The sequence below is a fragment of the Ascidia mentula genome, chromosome 2, assembly GCF_947561715.1.
Source record: "Ascidia mentula chromosome 2, kaAscMent1.1, whole genome shotgun sequence".
Lineage (NCBI taxonomy): Eukaryota > Metazoa > Chordata > Ascidiacea > Phlebobranchia > Ascidiidae > Ascidia > Ascidia mentula.
The window spans coordinates 2,707,947-2,730,683 of record NC_138567.1 but is presented as its reverse complement, the minus strand read 5'-3'; the positions used below and the strand labels follow the sequence as shown (position 1 = coordinate 2,730,683).

At 37.1% G+C, this 22,737-nt stretch overlaps 1 protein-coding gene across 1 annotated transcript; it reads left to right on the top strand.

The window, feature by feature from the left end:
- Positions 1-1,155: 1,155 nt before the first annotated feature.
- Positions 1,156-6,756, top strand: LOC145889880 (uncharacterized). The gene is made up of 12 exons (XM_082980930.1): positions 1,156-1,397; positions 1,690-2,543; positions 2,797-2,883; positions 3,134-3,172; positions 3,411-4,163; positions 4,614-4,690; positions 4,759-4,911; positions 4,967-5,092; positions 5,187-5,290; positions 5,349-5,540; positions 5,801-6,033; positions 6,158-6,756. The coding sequence occupies exons 1-12, from the start codon at positions 1,198-1,200 to the stop codon at positions 6,214-6,216; spliced, it is 2,877 nt and encodes a 958-aa protein (XP_082837056.1). The 5' UTR covers positions 1,156-1,197; the 3' UTR covers positions 6,217-6,756.
- Positions 6,757-22,737: the final 15,981 nt, after the last annotated feature.

Here is a 22,737-nt window from a genome sequence, read left to right as displayed (position 1 = left end):
GGAAATAGTTGCATTAAATGCCGACACGCATGAGTGGTTTCGCCGGTTCCGGAATCCTGAATAATAAACTTTAACATTGTAAACAAAGAAATTGTTCATTACAGTTGATTTAAAAATTCCCAACCCTCTTAAGTTACTCATTATGGCAAAGAAAATTTAAACAGATCAACATGATATGTACCGTTTAGTTTATTAACACTAGAAACAGTGACCAGAGGGATGTTAGTTGACAAAAAAAAAATCGCCAGTTAACAAAAGTTTGAACGCGCGTGACTCGGCCGCCTTACGAGGTAGCGACTTACTTTTTTCACACAAAGATAGATCACAGGCTGAACTTTCCAACAAAACAAAAATCAAAAAAAAATTTGCATTAATATTCGAATATGAATATGATATGTTTGCTATGTCATAACCATAAGTAAACATCGATTCCCGCTGGAATCCTTAAGGGTAGATATTCTTTGGTGTCTGTACTATCTAAAAATAGTAAACTTTTTCGCGAGGAAAAACGCGCGCCCTCTCAAATTTGAAGAATATTAACCATAACCCCCACATTTTGCAACGCTCTGCGCTCGCCGCGAAAGGTAACAAAAAAAATCGCCAGTTAACAAAAGTTTGAACGTGTGTAACTCTGCCATCTTAAAAGCCAGCGACTTACTTTTTTGTTTTGTTGGAAAGTTCAGCCTGTGATCTATCTTTGTGTGAAAAAAGTAAGTCGCTACCTCGTAAGGCGGCCGAGTCACGCGCGTTCAAACTTTTGTTAACTGGCGATTTTTTTTTTGTCAACTAACATCCCTCTGGTGAAACAGTATTACCCTGAAATCACATGCTTTACCTGAATGGCACTTACGTTTTTTTGGAAGGTTGTTTATTGTGTAAAAACTCTTGATGCAATGCAACGATGTGGCCGTTTTAGATTTATGCATGACTGACAGAAAATGTTTGGAATTAATAACACTGCAAACCATTGATTTGACGTAGTTGAGGCTTTCCTGAGTATTTCTGTACAAACAATTGTATACACTAGACTAGACCCTTTTACATCATTTGCATGAGTGTATTTATTCCTATAATTCTGTTTGGACGTTTTGCAAACCAAAATATTAAGGGTGCTTGTAAAATATGTCAATAAATTGGTGTCATTTTTGAAGTTATTCACAGGAATTAGGTTTGAAAGGAGATTAAGTTTTTAAAGTCATGGCAAAAAATATGCCGGACTTTCAGAAGATCGATGCTGATGACCTTCTGTTCGATCCCGACCCTGGGAAACATGAAGCTGGAAAAGGTGGATTTGGAGAAGTTTGGTTCGGACTTCACAGAGTCTGGAATAAAAATGTTGCTGTTAAACTGTACAGAGTTACTGGAAGCCATTTTAACAAGCAACTGACTATAGAGACGTAAGAATAATTAATGACCTTAATTCCCTTGAAACTTCATAAGCTCTCAGCAAAAAAAATATGCATTGCAAAGTATATAGGCTATATATATTATATAGATGCTTAATCTTGAAAGAACTGTGTATGCTTCACTTGATCCATGTATGTGGTTAAATTGATATTGATGATGACTTAAATTCATAATGATTTTGTTGGCAAGTCAAAAAATACAAAGGTTACCTTAGCTTTGTTTAGATTTTATGCACATTTTATCACCATGCGTAACTCATTTACAATAACTTTGCTTCTACAGAGTGGTTGAGGAAATGATGCACCTATGGAAAGCACAGCATGAGAACATTGTACAAGTGTTTGGTTGGGTGGACTTGGATTTTGCTGTTGGCATAGTGATGGAGTATTACGAGTTTGGAGATGTCAAACCTCTTCTATTGAATAGAGGAATTCCACTTGGACTTCACTTGCGAGTTCGGTTATTATTAAACATTGCCAAAGCTCTTGAATGTTGCCATAATTTGCCTCTGAAACGTTTGGTTCATGGAGATGTCAAGCTAGAAAACATCCTTATCACATGTTTGCTAATTGCCAAACTATGTGACTTTGGTAGTGCAGAACTGGCAACTACAACTGGTTCCATTACAACCACTGATCCTACAGCCAAAAGCAAAAAGGATAAACCCCATTACACCTGGTGTTATGCTTGCCCTGAGAAATTGGAAAACCCTACAATGAAGCCTACAAAAGAATTTGATGTGTTTTCATTTGGCATATACATTTACATTGTCCTTGCTCGTAGCATGCCATACCCACATGGCCAGGTAGAGGCAATAACAGATGCTGTCAAAAAAGGCCATAGACCTGACTGTCAGGAAATTGACGAATGGAAAAAATCTCTGGACATCGCTGACAGAACAATTGTGGAGGAGCTTGAACAGATGATGAAGCTGTGTTGGGACCAAGATCTATCGGCCCGACCAAGCATGACCAAAATCTGTGAGAGATTGCAGCATATCCTTGACCAGCAAAGTTCAGATGTTATCGAGCAACAAGTGGAAGAAGCTCTAAATAAGTTGAAGGAAATTTATCCTCCCCCATCAAACCTCAATCCTCACACTCCACTGAGTCAATTGTGGAGAGAAAAATGTCACGGTAAAAACATTAAAAGCTGTTGTGTTTATTGTTGTGTTTATTGTTGTTTTTATTGTTGTTTTTATTGTTTTATTTTTGCAAATGTATTGTTTTTAAACATGTATAAAAGCTTTGGTTTGACAATAGCAAAAAAGATGAAACCCGTGCTGAATTTGTTTAATACTTATATATGTATTATTGAAGATTACATTAGTTTTATCACATTGTAAAATGCATGTATATATGTATGTGTCAAAAATGCTATTGTTTGCAGAACAACGTTCCAAGAAAACTGATCAGTCCAGTGATGGAATTTCGAATGCATCTGATAGTGGGTACTACACCACTTCTGGAACATCAGGTATTGCATTTTACCATAACCTTGGTTGATGTAGCAACATTCAATATTTTCATTCCGAAATCAACCTTTTTCCAACACCATTTGTTGTGTGTGTGACACAGGTGGAAACTTCACGTTTGCAAAATTACAATATAAAATAGTATCCTATACAATAAATGCGTTTTTTTTCCTGGATATATGAATGAATACCTAATGAATTCCTTCGTTAAAATTTTTGTTGTTATCTGTATCATACTGTTGTCGTTTGCAGAAACCTCAACAACTCCGTACACAGAACTGCACCCCACAGGTGAGAACTGATTTTAACAGGATTTGCTGCATTTGGGAAAATTTCACCTTTGTTCCTGGATTTAAAACCACTCCGTAACAAGTCTTTTGTATTACCAGTTGTGCACTAACTAATACCAGACAAGAATGTGCAAAAAACTTGGACTAATATGAACAGCATATTAGCTTTGACTTTCCTTATCAAACCAATTAGCATTTATTACACACAATTGGTCATTACAATAATTTTTTTTTTTTAGATGAAGTTATTGATCCAAATTTACTCATCCAAACATACGTAAATTCACTAAAAGAACAAAAATATCAAGATGCCATGAGAGCAAAAGACCAAATTTCAAGGTCGATTGAAGGTCTTGAGGCATCTGCAGAAGAATTGAAAATGGCTGCAGATGAAAACAAGAATGAAGGAAGAGTGTTTGATGCAATTTTGTTTTACTTTCTTTCATCACAACTTTATGAAAATGATTCAAGTGGCCAAGAAGGGGTTGGAGGTGTCAAGGATTGTGTACAGGGTATGGCCGAGTCCATTGAAACCTTGATGGAAATATCTGATTTCGTTCAAAAAATGAAAAACAAGGATATAATTTGTCGTCATGTCATCCCACTCATGGAATCAATGAGACTCAAAATACAGCACATGAAAAACGTTGATGAGGAATTTGCTTGCTTGTGCGATGTTGACTGTTTGCATTCCCTTGAACAGAGTCAAGGTTTAATTGGAGATATGTTTTCAAGGGAATCAACACTTAAACTTGGACTTGAAATGATGAGGAAACAGTTTGGTGAAAACTCAGCAAGGCATCAAGTGTTTGGACATTTGTTAAACAACCTTGGTGTTGTTTGCATGGAAACAAATCGACTGAATGAAAGTGTGGATTTCTTTCAAAAAGCAATCCAAGCCTTCAGAATGGCAACAGACATAACTGAAGAGGGAAAGAAGGAGTTGATTGAAAGAAGTAAAAAGTGTTTGCGGAGTGTTACAGAAACCTTAGGTTAGTAAAATTATTTTGATGCCTTGGTTCAAACTGATTCTGTGCAGTTTCTGTTATACTTTAATTTCTTCGGTTTGTCGTGTCTGTCTCTGATCTATGACTATATGCTTGCTTGTGCACTGCTTTTATAAGAGACAGACTGTTAAATAACTTTATTGGCACGAGCTTTCGCGAGATTGATCTCGCTTCATCAGGTGCAGCAACCTGATGAAGCGAGATCAATCTCGCGAAAGCTCGTGCCAATAAAGTTATTTAACAGTCTGTCTCTTATAAAAGCAGTGCACAAGCAAGCATATTGTTATACTTTAGTTCTGTTTACATTTGCATGCAGATATGTACTTTGTTATTGCTGTATTTTTTAACGGTTGTTTTGTAACTGTTATGATCATTTGTCAGGCAGAACTGTATGCTATCAACAGGTCTTTAATTTTGTCTTTAATATTTTTTCAGTTTCTGTTCAACAAAAAAAAAAAAATCCCAAACAACCGTTACCTGCAGGCAAATTCCACATAAGTGCTGATGCATCGGTAATTGCCACATTTCATCTATCACAAAAATGTTGCAACGAAGAAAAAACTGATTTGTTTGCATTAAGGACTATACACACCATCACAAAGCATCAAAAGTCATTGGAAAAAAAGGAGGAGTAATTGAAGTTGGAGGATGTATGATTTCTATACCAGATAATGCCTTAGACCAGAATGAGGAAATTGTGGTTGAATCATTTTATGGGATGAAAGACCCAAAAGTAGAAAGTTTAATTGTATTTTTTGTTATCAAAGATTAAGTTTTGGCTGTTACAGGAACAGAATGACAATATGCAACTTGTTCCTTTACTTCTATGCAAACCACATGGGATTCGCTTCCAAAAAAATGTTGAAATCAACTTTCCAACATGTTATCGGACCAACGAAGAGTTAATGATTGAGGTAGGTCATATTTACCAAACCGCTAAAAGCATGCAACATTCTTCGTAAAGTACTATTTTCAAAATACTTAAAATACTAAACAATAATTTTTCAGCTTGTAAAAGCGTCAGAAGACACAATGCGATTTGTCAAGATTGGAAGTGTCTGCATGAAACCTGGAACCACTTCATTCAGGATTTTCACAAGAGAATTTTCCTGGTAAAAAAAGCTGTCACTGGTTATTTTTGTTACATTTTCTAAGCAGGTGTTCACATAGGTATGCTCTCATTCCTCAATCCCTACAACATTTGCTGGGTCTTGCAAAAGAGATGGCTTTGATTGTTGCTGTTCAACCAGGGTCTGAGATACCAACAGAAACTGTTGCATCTTTAATAATTTGTGACAACGTTGCGTCAGCAAAGGAATTAAAAAACTCAAACCAACTCATTGAAACCATGTTTGTTGTCACGTAAGTTTGTTTGGGTTATTTGGTGGACGTTTGAATTAGAAATCCATCACCAATTGCGCCGAAGAGACTTAATTGGTCGTATCCGAGTGCACTAACTATTGGCTTCTTCAAAAATCAGTTGGTTATAGATGTAAAATTCTTCCACAGCCTTAATTAATCTTACGACGCTCCCAACATTATTAAAATGGCACAGTACCGCCTTGCGCTGTACCATTTGCAAACCTTTCTGAACAGTTATATTATTCAAAATTCCCATGCAGACGTGGAGATCAAGATCTGATCGCCAACTTAGCAAGTGATGAGGTTCATTTTGATGAAGAAGTTAAATCAATAAAAGAAATTTGGAAAAAGACAAAAATTGAAATTCATGTCAAGTTAAAGAATCGTCAAGGAAACGGCTTGGGAGACAACAAAATTAAAATTACTTTAAAATCAGCTCAACTACAAACAACTCTTGAGGAGAAGGACCTGTATATTAGAAAGGAAGCTTTAGGTAAGCCATTGTTAAATCTCCTTGGTTTTTAGGCATTTGAGTGCAAAATATCAGTGTGTTCAATATTACATGTACAATAACATACATACAGTCTGTACATAAATATGTATCTTTTTATTTTTAGTTAATCATGCCACTGTGAGATATGATGTGACGGCTGAAAATCTGCAAATTGGAAATTAATTCAACTGTTGTCATTATTCTACATTTTGACAAGAAATGAATACTAAAGTGTACAATTTCTTTGTGCAAAATACTGTATTCAAACTATGCCATATGCTTTTCTGCAGTGTGCTTGTGTGTTTTTATGTAATTAAAGCACATTCTGACATGGGAATCCGTCATTAGTTTTGATTTTATGCAACGTTTTCTCATGGAAAGTTTGTAAATCAATACTATTGGCCGAGTTTAATTTTGACCCTTAATCTGTCACCATTTCTTGTTGTAAAAATGCATATTTAAACTAATGCTCAAACTGGTGCCAAATTTTCTAGCATATACAAGAGTTGAACTTGAAGTTTCGGTTTAGTGGTTGTTCAAACATCCAGCAAAACTAGATAAACCATTCTACTTATAATCGCGAAGTTTCCACTGAAATGTCTTTGATAAACACGTCACTGTTAACTGCACTGTGGCCAGATGGATTGTTCTCTGAATGTTGTTTGTTGTATTGTGTTGTTTTTTAAAACTACAACTGTCCGCGTAGTTGCTTTTTTCGCAAAAATAAACATGAGTTCATTTCATTTAAAACTTTTTGTGCATTTTTTAACCTTATTTTGTACTTGTTTTGCTAAAACTAATCGTGTCAAGCGATTTCTGTAAAAATTTTGTTGTTGGCGCAATTAACATGGAACACCTAGGTTGGAGGTTTAGTGCATTTAAACTTTTGGCTATTATCACTGGACCAGGTGAAAGGTAATTTGTTGAGAAGTTTTCATATGGGGACATCCCCTACATAGAAATTTTAATTGCCGAGCTCGAGCATATTTTTATGTTGCTACCAGGCCATATTGCCGAGTGCCAAACTGAAAAGTGAGAGAAATTGTCAACAAGGTTGCTTTTTCTGTAACTGGTATACCGGGAATGAGTATTAGCAGTCTTGTCTCTTCTTTCACATTTGGAAAAAATGTGCCCGAGCATAAATTTGAAATCCTCAAGAAAGAAGTGAAACTGTCGAGACCATTTTATCATCGAAAACTGGTCTCTGTTGGAATATATATAAATCCGTCCAGAATATGTAAGCTTTTTGTTCATCTGCAACATTTGGAATGAGGTTTTTAAGCTTAGGAACTGAATAAAGCCTTTGTCAATTCCAGAAATACGAAGCTCATAATATAAAGAAGGGTGATGAGACCTTACAAGTCGAAACAATGTGTACACCCTGTCTGCAGATATCAATGAAAACTGCTCTTCTATAGCTATACAGCTGATTTTATTTGACGTTTATGAATACGTCTTGTAGCATCAGTAACAGAATACGAAGCTTAGATTTGACAACACTAGCCGCATCTAAGAATGTTTTCCAAATGAAGATATGGCCGTAATTATCAACCAAAAAAGGATATGTTTTGTATGTCCATGCCACTAATTCTATCGGCAGTGGGCGCCAAAGAGCTATATCAGTCTATTCAAAACGTTAACTGCAAAAAAGGGGGGGTGATTGGCTGCATTGGTCAAGCGTCCGACCCATATACATAGAAGAAAACCTGATAGAGATTTGTGGACAAGATATCTTGGTCTCAAATACTGGAGAGTTAAAAAATAACGTTTCAGACGAGAGATTGGTCACATCTGTGAATTAGACGCCCGACCTATATAACAACATGAAAAACTGATAGGGATTCCTGGCTAGAATAGGTAACCCGGATACGAATCCCTGTGTGTAAAAAAACAGTAATCTCGTTGTTATTTGTAGCATATCAAGTGGTGAAACGCGGTGGTGCTAACCTAATTCTATTTAATTAAGTCGGCAGTGGGCGTAAAAGAGCTGCATTTATTCAATCCATTGATCGAATGAAAAAATCCTACCTTTTGCCATACCAAAACCTCAAACGAATTCACCGTGGCGTTTTTCCAATAGTAACTGTAGTCACCGTTTCATTCGTAACAAATCGAGCGGTGCAACCTACCGTGCAATTGCAAACAACCACTCCTAATCACACTTCCACCAAGGGCAACCCTGTATTTGATTACATAGCCCATTTTTTCGGAATTTGTCGCCAATGTATCGATTTTAACCCATAGTTATCTTGCTCAAAATCATTTTAACGTTTTTTAATACATAGGTTAATCATTTGTCGCACACTGGTTACGTATGTTTGACGTCGTTGTGACGTATGTATGACCTCGTTAAAAACCACCTACGAGCTCTGTTATCGCGAAATCCTTGTTCGCCTGCAGAAATTTCATTTTACAATGTATGCTGAAGCTGAACAACAGAATAATCGCCTTGTTTGGGCAGAACGAATTATCGACTGGGATTGAATGATGAGAGCAATGACTTGTGCTTTGGTGGAATCTGGCGATTCTGTGTTCTCGTAACGAACTCACACAGGTTATCGAGGTGTCGTAGTTGCTTTCTGCATTAAAAACGTCTATAAGTTGTTTGTCCCTTAAAGTTTCGATCAATTGCGTGCTTTAAATCCAAGGCTTAAACTTTTTGTTTCTCTGACCCCATTTTGGACAATGCAACACCAATCAGTCAACTAATGGTGCAATTTCCCTGCAAAAGCCAATTTATTTCGTGACTCGATAACAAAACAAAAAAAGAGTCTGAGAAATTGACCACTTATATAATGGAAAATCATCCAGTATAAATAATTTTGTGTGTATCCGTACCAAAGAGAAACAAATACCCCCCATCTGAAGCTGAAGTATTGACGTAACAGTTGCATCATCGGGTTTAACCTGGAAGCAACTGCTTACGAGGAAAAACCGAGCATTGAACGTTAGTTTGCTGCGCCCACACATATACAAGCACTCTAGATATCAGCCGATGTCAAATCACACCACCGTAAAACAAACACTACAGTTGCTTCACTAATCCGTTTGTCCTCATGACATTCCAATATCAAGAAAAATGACTGACTTTTGATGATTGCATAAGTGCTTGCCGAAACGTTTTTCGTATTAGCAAGGGTCAGTCTCTTCATTCTCAGCACTATTTTTTTAATTTATTAAACGATTATACGGCAATGGATGCTGTTCCCATCGTATACTGCGAGATACCACGGTCCAAGAATACCTTAATTTATTCCTTCGTGCAAAGCTTACCAACAGCTAAAGCGTTTTAATTGTGAATCAAGAAATATATATACATGTATTTTTTTATAACAGTTCAAAGAATGTGAACTACGACCCTCATAATTGTATACTGCAGGATGCTATGGTACAAGATATGTTATACCTTCGTGCGAAGGTCCTTATTATGAAAGTTCCAATGCACATCTATTGTTTGATCGCAGTTTCATGAAGTTAATTGCCACCCTCTTAAGCTCGGCACATGGTATTATCATTAAACAATACGCAAGCTTGAAAGCTCTACATGTATAGATTTTTCAGTGGTTCGCACTACGGCTATCGCTTGGGTGATGTAAGATATTTTAATCTAGGGGAAATTTTTGGACCGGAAAGAAGACTTGGATTAAGCTTGTAACCTGGTTTGTTATAAAAAATAAAAACAAAACATCGCTTTAGTGATTGCCGGAAGGACAGCTTGTTTGTAACATTATACTGTTTTTAACAAATAAAAAATACGTTTGATCAATGGTCGACACCGCGGGTGATATCGCACACTGGTTGCGTATGTTTGACCTCGCGCCTACGTGCGCCCTTCTGTTATCGCGAAAACCCAAGTTCTTTTTACGATGTTTGTCCAAAGCTGAACAAAGGGTCGACTGGCTCGGGCAGAACAAATTGGTGACTGGAATTTAACGATGAAAGCAATGGCTTGGGCTTGTGACGATTCTGGTGTTCTGTGCTTTCGCTTTCCAAACGACCTCACACAGGTCATCGACCAGCAACACCACGAGGTGTCGCAGTTACTTTTTGCATTAAAAATTGTATCTTGCTGTTGACGAAACCAGGTATGGTATTTAGTCAATTTTTAAGATCTTTCAAACCATCGATCAAATGAACAATTTCCCTTTACCAGAAGAAACTGTTTCTACTGTAGTCAGCATGACAGTTCAGGATCGCCCTACTGAGATGCCTTGTCTTGGCAATCCCAGCCATTGTATACAGGTCATAAGGTTAACCGGCCAAATAAATGTTGATTAAATTCTTCCATCAAACACTCAATAATCTTGAATATTCGGTTGGCGATACGGAAAGGTGCTAGAGTACCACCTGCAATGTCGTCGCGTACCACCGGTTGGGAAACACAAAATTCTTCTGTGCGTTTGGGAATTTTGAACAATGCAACACCAATCAACTAACTCATGGTGCAATATACCTGCAAAAGCGAATTTATTTCGTGACTTATTCCACAACAAGACAAATTAAATTCTTCCATCAAACACTCAATAATCTTGAATATTCGGTTGGCGATCATCGTAACTAAAGTGACCAAAATTAAAATAAAAAAACAAAACGAAATAAGAAATCATGAGAACTTTGGCGTTTGCGTGTTTACCTGCCATCTTCTCCACATCAATACAACACGGCTATACACAATGGTTTTTAAATGCAGTGTAAGGGTTTTGCCTACTATATTGCAGATCGATCTGTCTCTTTGCTGGATTCACTAGCAAATAGTTTAATCCGAATAAACAGTTTATTATCTGGCTTGTGGGAATATAGCCATGCCGGCGAACAGGCTGTAGAGTCTCAGTACTAATAGCAACGTCTTGTCACCGAATGAAACACCAAATATAGAATAAAATCGAGCCTGGTGCATATGTACCTAGCCGCATAGACTACATGAAACGCCTAGAACCGAATTAACAGGCGCACACGAGTCATTATTATTGGGATGATTGGTTGATTTAATCACGTGGAGTTTATGCAACACTTGGAATAAAATAATACAAGAACAGGGTTGTAAAATAATATAAGCCTGTGAGTGATCGTTAGCGTTGCTCGGAAAAGTAACGCAGAAAGACAGTGAATTCCAACCTTTTTGTGGTTGCGTACCCTAGAGGTAAAAGATCACTTACGATTTTTTAAATTCAAACTATATCCGCAAATTACGGAAAGGTGCTAGAGTACCACCTGCAATGCCGTCGCATACCAACGGTTGGGAAACACTGCAGTATAAGTCGTGAACAGGAAACAGTGATTCACGTTAACGGATGGTAAACGGTTATAAATTCATTGGGAACACCTTTCGTTGTAAACGGTTATTATCCCGGGGGTTGCCATGGGTTACTGTTACAAGAGAAAATTCTTCCACCTGAACAAACAATGATTCGTCTAGCACCATAATATTTTCATTGATCTGGCCAGACAAAAACGATCTTCCGTCGTAAAGCAGTAAACCTTTGTCGTTTCCAATACCGAGAGATTAAGAGCGAGAAAAAGAGTTGACCCTGCTGAGTAAACAGGTACAAACCTAACGTTTCAGGTATGTTTGCTTGGTCCACAAAGGCATGACTGGAAATCAGCTGACACAAAGGCAGTTGCTGGAAAGACTTAAACATGCTTGCGTGTGCCATACTTGCTTGTGGTGAGTTGTACGAAGTACATTATACTGTATAAGGCATATCATGTCCTATTTAAAAATAGATGTATTTAAATCTGATGTGTTTAATTCAGAGTATATGCAAAAAAGATTGTAAAATATTGTTGTCATATTTTTGTTTAAATGTGGTAGCTAACAATTACTAATGTTGTTTTTTTTGTTGTTCAGGTTGAGTTGCACACTGCAGGTTTAGAGTAAAGCAAGCACCACTGAAAAATGGCTGAAAATGTTTTGAATGTTGATTTGAAGTTTCTGCATATTCGGCTCACTGGACCAGCTGCAGAAGTTGTGTTAACATCCACAGTTGAGTCAGGAATTATAGGTGATACACACCTACCATGGACAAGAATTAACAGTGAGGACTATGTACGAGCCATACTAAAACCCTTTGAAAGCAGAGGCGGGCAGGTTGTTGATGTTACACATGGAAGTATCATGGTAACTGTTGTTGCCGATGAGGAAAGCGTTGCCAATCGCATTACAAGCGGTTGTGCTTCGGGTGAAATATTGAAAGAAATTAATTCCCTACTTGATGAACTCAATAATCATCAACAAGTGAGAAATTTCCACAATATTGAGATCAAAGGCGCAGATGGACTGGAAGTCAGTGAATATGAATGGAAAAATATGCAACGACAGTTCAAGGAAAATGTTGCCACCACAATTAAAGAAGGACTAAAATCATTTCAGGCAAATATACTTTTGTTTAATAAACTTTAATTATTAACACTAGTTACAGGGTTTTATACTTTATGTTTGAAAAAGGCAATTGCTACATAGTTTGGAATATACAGCAATTTTATTAACAAAAAAATGTGGCCACAAAAGATGTAGTTTTCAAGGTGCATAAGAGTTTGCTAACAGCTGTTATGTTTTGTGTCAAATTGTAATTACATCCCGGCATATAGAAAATCGGATTTGGGTTTAATAATCAAATCGACATTATAATAATCCTGTCCATGTTACTATTTTTTTAAATTTCAATAACCGTACAGAGACTAAGACAAGTGGGAGAAGGAAACGTATATAACCTTAGCTCTCATCGCCGCATTTTAATGTTACATGTTGTGTAATAAGATAAGCGATATTGTTTGTTTTATTATATTCAAAAGGTCGCAAAGGTAGTCTGTGGAAAAGGTTTTGATAGTCATAGGAGTCGAGATACACGGAGTGTTTTCTTTTTTTGCAAACGTGAGCGTCCCTGCATAGGCTTTGTCCAAACATATTTATTGAATTTACTGAAACTAAAATAATTTCTTGCATTGACACAGATTTTTCGTGAGGATTTGCGAGTCTTGTATAAACTTGTACAAAACACACAATTGCCAGTTGATGAACTTTACATACCACGACCATCTCATAGTAAGTATAACATAATTATACAAAGGAAATCATCTTAGTTTAACCGCTCACCACATATTGGTGGATTTATTCGAATAATATGCAGCTCCACTTAATGGTCATTTGTAAAAGCCTTTTCTGTCATGTGAAACTTATGTTGCTTGCAAACAGTTTACCAAAAAATTATAGGTATTCATTGTATAACATGTAGCCCTTGGATTTTTTTGCAGAACAAATTGCAAGCCATACAGACCTTGCAAGTACCTCTCATAATGTATCTGACAGTCAACCATTACGTCGTGAACCAAATCATGCAGAGAACAACACACAGGGAACATTGCAACAAACAGGTTAGTTGAAGAAACCTCAGTCAACATTTAGTTCTTCTGAAGGAGATTATAATTGCGTATCTTATATTTAGTAAAAAAAATAAAATTGCTTTTTTTTGTTTCAGATTATATTGATATGACTCTGGCAGTAAATTACGTTGATTTGTTGAATAAGGGAAAATATTTAGAAGCAAATGAAAAAAGAAACCAACTTTCAAGGTCACTTGAAGGTCGTGGGGCTACCGCAGAAAGTTTAAGAACAGCTGGAGATGTAAAGAGAGAAGAGGGGGATTGTTTGGAATCGATTTTGTTTTACGATTTGTCTTCGGAACTTTATGAAAAATATCCCAATGGAAAAACAGCAGAGAAGGGAGTTAGGGATTGCGTGCTGGGTCTGAAATGTTCCAGCGAAATTTTGCTGAAAACCTCAGATTTGTTACAATTGGTAAGAAACAAATTTATTGTTCGTGATCACGTGATCCCTCTAATGGAAAAGATGAGACTCAAAATACAGAATGTGAAACACGTGGAAAAGGAAGTTTCATGTTTATGCCAAGTTTGGTGCTTGCACAAGATTGAAATATGCCAAGATTTAATCGGAGATGTTTCGTCTGAGAAAAAAACAGTCAAACTTGGACTTCAAATGATGGAAAAACAGTTCGGTGAAAACTCAACAAAGCATGAAGTGTTTGGGCGTTTGATGCGCAACCTTGGACTTGTTTACTGGAAATCAAATCGACTGAATGAAAGCGTGGTTTGCTTTCAACGGGCAATTCAGGCTTATGGAATGGCAACAGACATGACTGAAGAGGAAAGAAAGAAGTGGATTGAAGATACCAAAAGCTGCTTGGCAACTGTTGAGTCAACGTTAAGTCAGTGCAACTACTTATACATTTTGTCCCAATTATAGATTTGCTTGATCTCCTAAGCTTAGTTTGTTTGCGGACATAATTTGTGTGCTTCTGGATATCTTAAAACTGACTAGCTTGCAAGTGATCGCCCAACAATAATTTTCATCCCCAAATAGTTTGCAAAAATTTTAATGTGTAAATTTCCAAGCAATATTGACAAAATAATCACATACGTTCAAGTTTGTGCCTGGAAACGTTTAAAATAAAGTGATGTATTGCAGAACAAAGAACAGCGGAGCCCACAACCACCTCTTATGATGTCATTCACAACCAACTATCAAGTGACAAACCAAATTACCCAGAGAACATCATGCAGGGAACACTGCAGGATTTGGGTATGTTTTATTAGCATTATTCGCTTGCTGTACCTTTAGTTTCACTGACAGTAGTAAACAACATGGGGTTCAAAAAAATCACTTCAAATTAAACATTTTTGTTCTGGCTGCACGACTGCAAGGTTCACAGACACTGAAGCCGTAAAGCCACCCAGTTTTAGCCATTTCTCTTGACGACAGAGCAAGATTTTTAAAAATCTGGGTTTCGGTAAAGTTTGAACTCATAACCCAGCAGCTGTACCTAATTTAACGACTCACATAATATCTGGTTGACCTTTCGCTAGGCATCTTGTTAAAACAACAGACACTTAAAAGATTTGGGGTTATTAATTGTTCCAGGGAGTTTATTTGACCAATGTTGTTTCAGATGAAAACATTGACCCGACGCCACTGATTGCAAATTACGTAGATTTGTTAATCAAACGAAAATATTCTGCTGCAAATAAAACTGGAAACCAACTTTTAAGGTTAATTGAAGGTCTTTGGTTAACACCTAACGATTTGAAATCAATCGGAGAAGAAATGAGAAAAAAGAAGCAATTTTTTCATTCCATTTTATTTTACTATTTATCATTACAACTGTATGAAAAATGTCCAGACGGCAGAAAAGCAGCCAACGGTGTGAAGGACTGCGTGTTTGGTCTGGGAAAGACATGCGAAGATTTACTGAAATCATCAGATTTACTTTCAAAATTCAGAAACAAACAAATAGTTCGAGATTACGTAATCAATCTAATGGAAATGATGAGACTCAAAATACAAAACGTGGAAAATGTGGAAAAGGAAGTTTTGTGTCTAAGTCAAGTTTGGTGTTTGCATCGCATTCAATGGAGTCAACAGTTGTTGCAAGATCTTTCATCTCAGGAATCAACAATCAAACTTGGACTTGAAATGATGAGGAAACAGTTTGGTGAAAACTCAGCAAAGCATAAAGTGTTCGGACATTTGTTGTACATGCTTGGTGTTGTTTGCTGGAGAACAAATCGACTGGATGAAAGTGTGGATTTTTATGAAAGATCAATTCAAGCTTTGGGAATGGCAACAGACATAACTGAAGAGAAAAAGAAGGAGTTGATTAAAAACAGTGAAAATAACTTACGAAATGTTCAAACAATATCAGGTCAGTAAATTTTTGTTTTATTTAAAGTACTACCTTAGTGATTCATATTACCACTCATTTGCTAAGTTGAATGTTACATATTTGGAATGTAATAAAAAAGTCTTAAAATATGCTTCAACGCTTTTAGTGATACATACTCTCACTGTTGGTCCGCCAAGTAATCGCTGTGATAATCTTGTATTTGGGAAAAAAAACTTGAAACCTATCTTAAAGTCCGCAACCTTGGGATTGGTTGGCCAAGGCTTTGCTTCCTATAACAGGGTAGGCCTGCCTAACCAGCTAAAAATCCAGGCTAGGTTGCCTATCCTGGTTTTAAAACGTCCATCGGTAGTCCATATACTGAAATCATGCGTCCTGCGATATTTCGATTGCATCGCTTTGTTTTTTTTCGGTTCCTGCAAATGAATCGTTTGATCGTTACAAGCTTTGTGCTTTTACACAAATTCGCTTTTCCAATATTTTTTGCGCGTGACGCGTCAGATACAATTACGTTTAAATCCCTAAGAACTTATACTGAAGAATGATTTTAATTAGCTTACCCTGAAAATAAAATCAACGCCAATGTACCCACAGTATGTTTTATCCTTCTATAGCTTGCAACAAGTATTCGTCTTGTTAATCTGTTTCATAGCACAGACTCAAGGGCTGATTTAAGAAACAGAATAGATTGTCGAAATTCATGCTTTTAGATATAACTGAAGGAGCCGACGATGTACAAAGACAACATACATCAAATCCTAGACAAAGTTTACTGCAACACACAGTTATGTGGGTGCCAGGTACAGTACACTAAACTAGAAAGAGGGCATTATTAATTGACATGCAGCTTTTATTTTGCAACACATTCTCCAAAAAAATAATTTTACTCCGATGCATGGTTTAATATTTCTCCTAATATTCAAGTCACCAATTATGCAATAACTATCCTTGCACAAATCTTTTAATTGTGCTGCTGTGTTTCTTTAGTGGTTTTTTCTACAAATCTAGAAAATGTGGTAAACTTGTCGTAACGTGTTTAATACTTGTAGGATTGACATTGCATAAAAGGACAAAAATAAACAGAGCATATCGTCATGCAACTGAAAAACAGTCGTCATTTCATGTCACAAGGCAAAATGTTATAAATAACTCTTTTGCAGAACTAGTTCGAAACACTCCAGAGAGTGCAACCAACTCTCAACCAACTCGTCCTCACGAGACAACTGATGATGCAAGCAACTTACAGGGTACATTGCAACAAACCGATATGTAAACGTAGGCAAGGGAAACATTTTACCACAAGCACTCTCTTTTGAATTATGCTGCAATCTCAGTTTTCGTACGTTTAACGGCAGTCATTAAATAACGTTAAACCTAACCACAGCAGTTACAATATTGATTTCAAAGGAAAAAATTGCCGGTTTATCGGCCCGAGATCGGCATTCCACACTTGGCAATTTACACATTTTCCTTGTTTCCGCTGCAGCGTTTTGTGCCCGACTTTCCTCATTCTAATAATTCGTTGTTTTTGTAATTTAACTGTTGGCTGCGTTTAGAATAGTTTGTACAATTTTTATGTGTGTTTTCTTTTCACGTATTTTTTTCGAATTTAAAATGCGGCTGCCCATCGTTCTAAGACGCCTACAGATACACCTATGTACAAAACAAACAAGTCACTGCTGCTATCCATCTTGCCAGATATATTTCATCGATTTGTATTTTAGATGAAAACATTGACCTGGATGCACTCCTGAAACATTACGTCGAGTTGTTAAAAATACATAAATATTCCGAAGCTGACGAAGCAAGAAACCAACTTTCAAGGTCACTTGAAGGTCTTGGGGCAACTGCAAAAGATTTGGAAACAACTGGAGATGCAAACAGAAAAGAGGGAAAATGTTTGGAATCGATTTTATTTTTCGATCTTGCATCGGAACTTTATGAAAAACATGATGGGACCCTAGCAGCAGAAGGTGTGGAGGATTGTGTGCGCGGTCTGCATTTCACATGCGATGATTTGCTCAAAACATCCGATTTGGTTCCAAAACTTCGAAACACAGAAATTGCTCGCAATCACGTGATCCCACTCATGGAAAAGATGAGACTCAAAATACAAAATATCGGAAATGTGAAACAGAATGTTTCATGTTTATATCAAGTTAAATGTTTATATTACATTGGTGTGAGTCAACAGGTTCTTGGAGATTATTTGCCGAGTGAATCAAGAATCCAACTTGGACTTGAAATGATGAGGAAACAGTTTGGTGAAAACTCAGCAAAGCATAAAATCTTTGGACGTTTGTTGCACTACCTTGGTGTTGTTTGTGAGAAAACAAATCGACTGAATGAAAGTGTGGATTTGTTTCAAAAAGCAACCCAAGCTCTCACAAAGGCAACAGACATACATGAGGAGAGAAGGAATGAGTTGATAAACTGGAGTGGAAAAAATTTCAGAAGAGTTCAGAAAATGCTACGTCGATAAACTTTAGTCCTAATGTGGTTTGTGGACTTGCTCTAACAGTCGGGTGACCACCTAACGCCCTATACGGCTTCTCGCAACCCATCATCACTTCACAGTGCGACTGGGTACCTGACTCGATATGATTTTATCCGTGCCTTTGATTTCTTGTGCTTCATTGTTCAACCCTTGTAGTATTTTGCGTAAAAGAATTTATTTTATGCTTCATTTTAAATTTTATGCTTCATTTGGTATCTGTAACATTTATGTATATGTTGTATATAAAGTTATTTGTGCATGAATGGGGAATTTGTGTTTGTAGCGTATAAAGACAAGCTTTGTAGCAATTGTTTGGCATTGCTGTTTCTATTTGTGTCGCTTATGCCACGTCTTTGTACATATTGCAGTGCTTTTGCCTTTACCGACTATTAATTCTTGTAAGGTTATTCTTAGACAGCAACTGCTGATTTACTTAATTTAACAAGCACTTTGCCGGCTTGGGATTTATTCCCCTAAGTCTGACAATAAACTATTTGTACAGATTCCTTTTGTCGGTGATTCCTGCAGGGCGACAGTTCAGAGACAATCTGCAAGTACATTCTAAAATTAGTATGATTTTTGCAAAATGTACAGATTTAAATGTTTTAGACTTTTAGCTTTGGATTGTGCATTATAAATTTTAACTACCCGTCGGTACGGACCGGTTGCAAAGATGCGTATGTTGGCATATCATTTCAAGCATTGGAATCCCATGTATTTGATAATAGCTATAATAGTTATAATAACGTTACGACATACAAATAGGCTACACGCGTTTACAACGCATTGTGCAGTAATAACAGAATAGAACTTACGTTTAACCTCGTATAAACGGATGTCAACCCAGATATCAATCTGTGGTATCTACACGCCCATTCTGACTCTTAGTTAGGAATTAGTTGGCTGCTATGGACAAACGTAAAGGCAACTGTAACATCGTGTACTATGTTGCATACTTACACTCTTGTAGCATCTTCACGCAACAAACGAGGCATACGGAGTGCTAGTGTGAAAGCAGTATCTCCCTTTAACGGTGAAAATGACTTTTTTACACTCTAGCCATAGTCTTGGGTTAGGTTTAACGAAATCTAACTGCGGTAAAGTCAAAGTTTGTTGAAAATAAAAAGCTATTAATTTTATTTAATTCTCCGGTTTTAATTGCAAAGAAGCTCATATGGCTTTATCCCCTGGAGCGCTGCCTTAGATGAGGATGTAGAAATTGAGGCTGAATCGTTTTATGGAATAAAAGACCCAGCAGGTCATTGCTCATACCACCACGTAGCAGGTAATATTATTTGCAAAATACTATTTTCAAAACATAATTTTGTGGATTGTGAAAGTATTAAAATAAAGAATGAGACTTGATTCAGCTTTCATTAACTGTTCTGCATGAATACTCCACCTGCATCCTTCAGTCTGTCTGCGTTTTTGTTATTTGTGGAATCCAATCAATTAAAGTTGGCTGATTATAATCGGCTTTTTAATTTTCATGTGACATGAAATTGTATTCAATGAAGTATATCCGGATATATTCCTGCCTGCATCGGTAACAGAATACATTGTTTATGGTTTGACAACACCAGACGCATATGAATTCCAACTGAAATTATGACCGTAATTATCAGTTGAAAACACCTGGATCTCTTCTATGCTTATTCCATTCAGTTTATGTTAATCCACTGAAAACTTTAGCTTAATTACGTTTTGGGCACCCGACCCTTAAACCATGAAGAAATCCTTATCGGGATTGCTGGCAGGAAATATTGCGGGTTCGAATCCCGCTCTGTTAAAAAAGGGGAACGCGTTTTTCCGCAGCGATGCTAACCTAAATCCAATACATTCAGGCGGCAGTGGGCGTTAAAGAGCTGCATCAATCTGATCCATTGGTCGCTTTATAGTACAATTGCTAACCTACATACCTAACATTAGGTATGATATCAAACTTCCACAGATCATAACATAGTAATTGGTAGCTTGGGCCTATTAAATACCTAATCATTTGGGTAGTATCTTTATTTGTTTAAAGAGGCTTTCTGTTTGAAAGAATATTCAAATGAACTTCGTTTATTCTGTAATTTGGAAATTATGTCAATACATTAATTTCAACGCGGCCAGCTTGCATGAAACTTTTAAGTGTATTTTTAACTAAAGTTTCCGCATGACCAAGCTGTACTGTAGTTGCATCACCGCAGCAGAGCCTTTAAACCCATAAAATATTTTGGTTGCGTAAAAAACATTACCGCCAATAAGAGCTATACAGCCTGTACCGATACCCGTTGCACCACAACAACGGAAATGTCAGTAACGCAGGATTCTTTCAAGTCAAATTTATTGTGGAGAAATTATAGCTTAAACTTGTGTGAAAATCATGCGAAATCAGTTGTCTTCGGCGGTTATTTTAAAGCAAACCGCTGTATACTCTATGTACAGAGTAAGTTGTATAATCCAGTCCAACATTGTAAGCTCGAACCCCAAAATTTTTGTGAATCCCAAACCAAGACTGCAAAAAAAGAATTCAACCATGACAACGAACCTGACCCGAGCAGCCAGGCACGACATAAACCTAAAACTCTTAACCGCTCGGCACAAAAATGCATCATCTTGTGTAGAATAAGTTGGGTATGCATGAAATGTAAAGTATGATCCGGATTATGATTTTATGCGGTCTGCGACATAAAGGCGTCAATACGATTGGCCTTAGACACACTCTTCAAATTATGTGACGATGCGCACAAAAACTGTCGATTTCCTTTGTCTTTTTCTACATTTTCAGGCCACTTTTCACGCGCAGTACTGTGACGAAACAAAATGAACGCTACACTGAGCTCGAACTGTCGATCAGTCGTTGTATGATTGGGGTTGTCTGATAGTCTAGACTAGGCTTGAACGATTTTGGTTTTGCTGATGTTGCAAGCGTGAAGTCTAGTGGGGATGAGAGTTACGTCTACGCATGGCGTTATTGCTATGATGGTCTGCGCAGTAACATTTTATGAAAAATGATGGTTCTGCAGGGAGAAATATGTGATTTGCCATTTGCAAAAATGCAATAACACTAAATATGGTAGATATGCAATGCAGCAGACAGCTGATAAAATTAGAAAGGACACAGTTTTGACATGTTTCACTAATTATTTTCGGTGTAAATCTTTTTCCGAATTTGTGGATATTAACTGTCATGCAGCTACTGGCTTGAAAGTTTCAAGTTGTTTTTGAAGGAAGGGTTATTAAAATCCTATTCTGCGCGCACCACCATATGTTTCACTTCTTAGCATTAAAACATTTTGATAATATTCTGTGTATCAGGTGTATTATGTTGCTCGGCCAGTAAATAACTAAAATTATGCAGACACACGAAGATGGTTAGTCATCACTGAAACTTCACAGGAGCTTGATCATAGTGTAGAGCATTATTTGTGCATGAAGTGCTTTGACAGAATTCCCAAGTAAAAATATATAAATATATAAACATATGTTGCTGTTTACTGGTGGTACTCCTTAAATCACTATAGCACCAAGGCGTGGTGAGAAGTTATGAGGTGTGTTATGCACTGTCCTCAATCAACCACTGTTGCCTGTTCTATCGGATGGTCGCCTGACTTGATAACCGGTTTTATCGGTGTCCATGCCATTTTATTTTTTTGCGCGAAATACGCATGATTTGATTTGGATCGACCGACTTCTGGATGTCCATTCCTCTTCTTATGTACGATTATTTTTTGTCTCTAAACCGTTTGCTTTCTTTAACTTGACACAATATGTGGCTAGGTAATGCTAGGGTCTTCATGCGTTTGCATTAAGCACTAGTGTTGCATGATAACAAAATGACAGAAAACAAGTGTTGATTTAAAGTTTTTGCATGCTTAACTTACTATTCCTGATGCGGCAGTTGCATCAGCTTTGTTTACTCTGTATGGAAGCATTCATAATAACATTTGTTGCTGAGAACTACCTGTTGTCGTGGTGATGGTCACGCGCCAGCGCGCTTTTGTGTGTGGGGGAGGGGGCTGGCATTTTTTAACTTTACGTTTCATTGAATTACAATAGCGTCGAGGCGTTCCGTGATGTTGTGAACGATATTCAAGGCATGTCTTGAATGGAGGTTTAGAACTGTGTCTACCTTGCGTGCTGGCGGAATGTTGTTTTATTATTTCGCACTTGTAGTACTTTTCAACCGTATAATATACTCTTAAATACGATTAAATGTAATATTGGATTCTTATACTGCTATTATTGTTCTCGTTATGAGGTAGTTTAGGGCGTTCAAGCAGTTTTGGCCGGAGGTTTGTTTGCGGTTTAAGCATTGCATTCTTGTTTTACAACGGGATTTGAATGTTCACTTTGTGAAGGTTAAATTTTTCAGAATAGCTGTATCGCAAAACAAGCACTACTGAAAAATGGCAGAAAATTTTGATTTCAAGTTTTTGCATATTCGGCTTACTGGACCAGCTGCAGAAGTTGTGTTAACATCCACAGTGGAGTCAGGACTTATAGGTGATACACACCTACCATGGA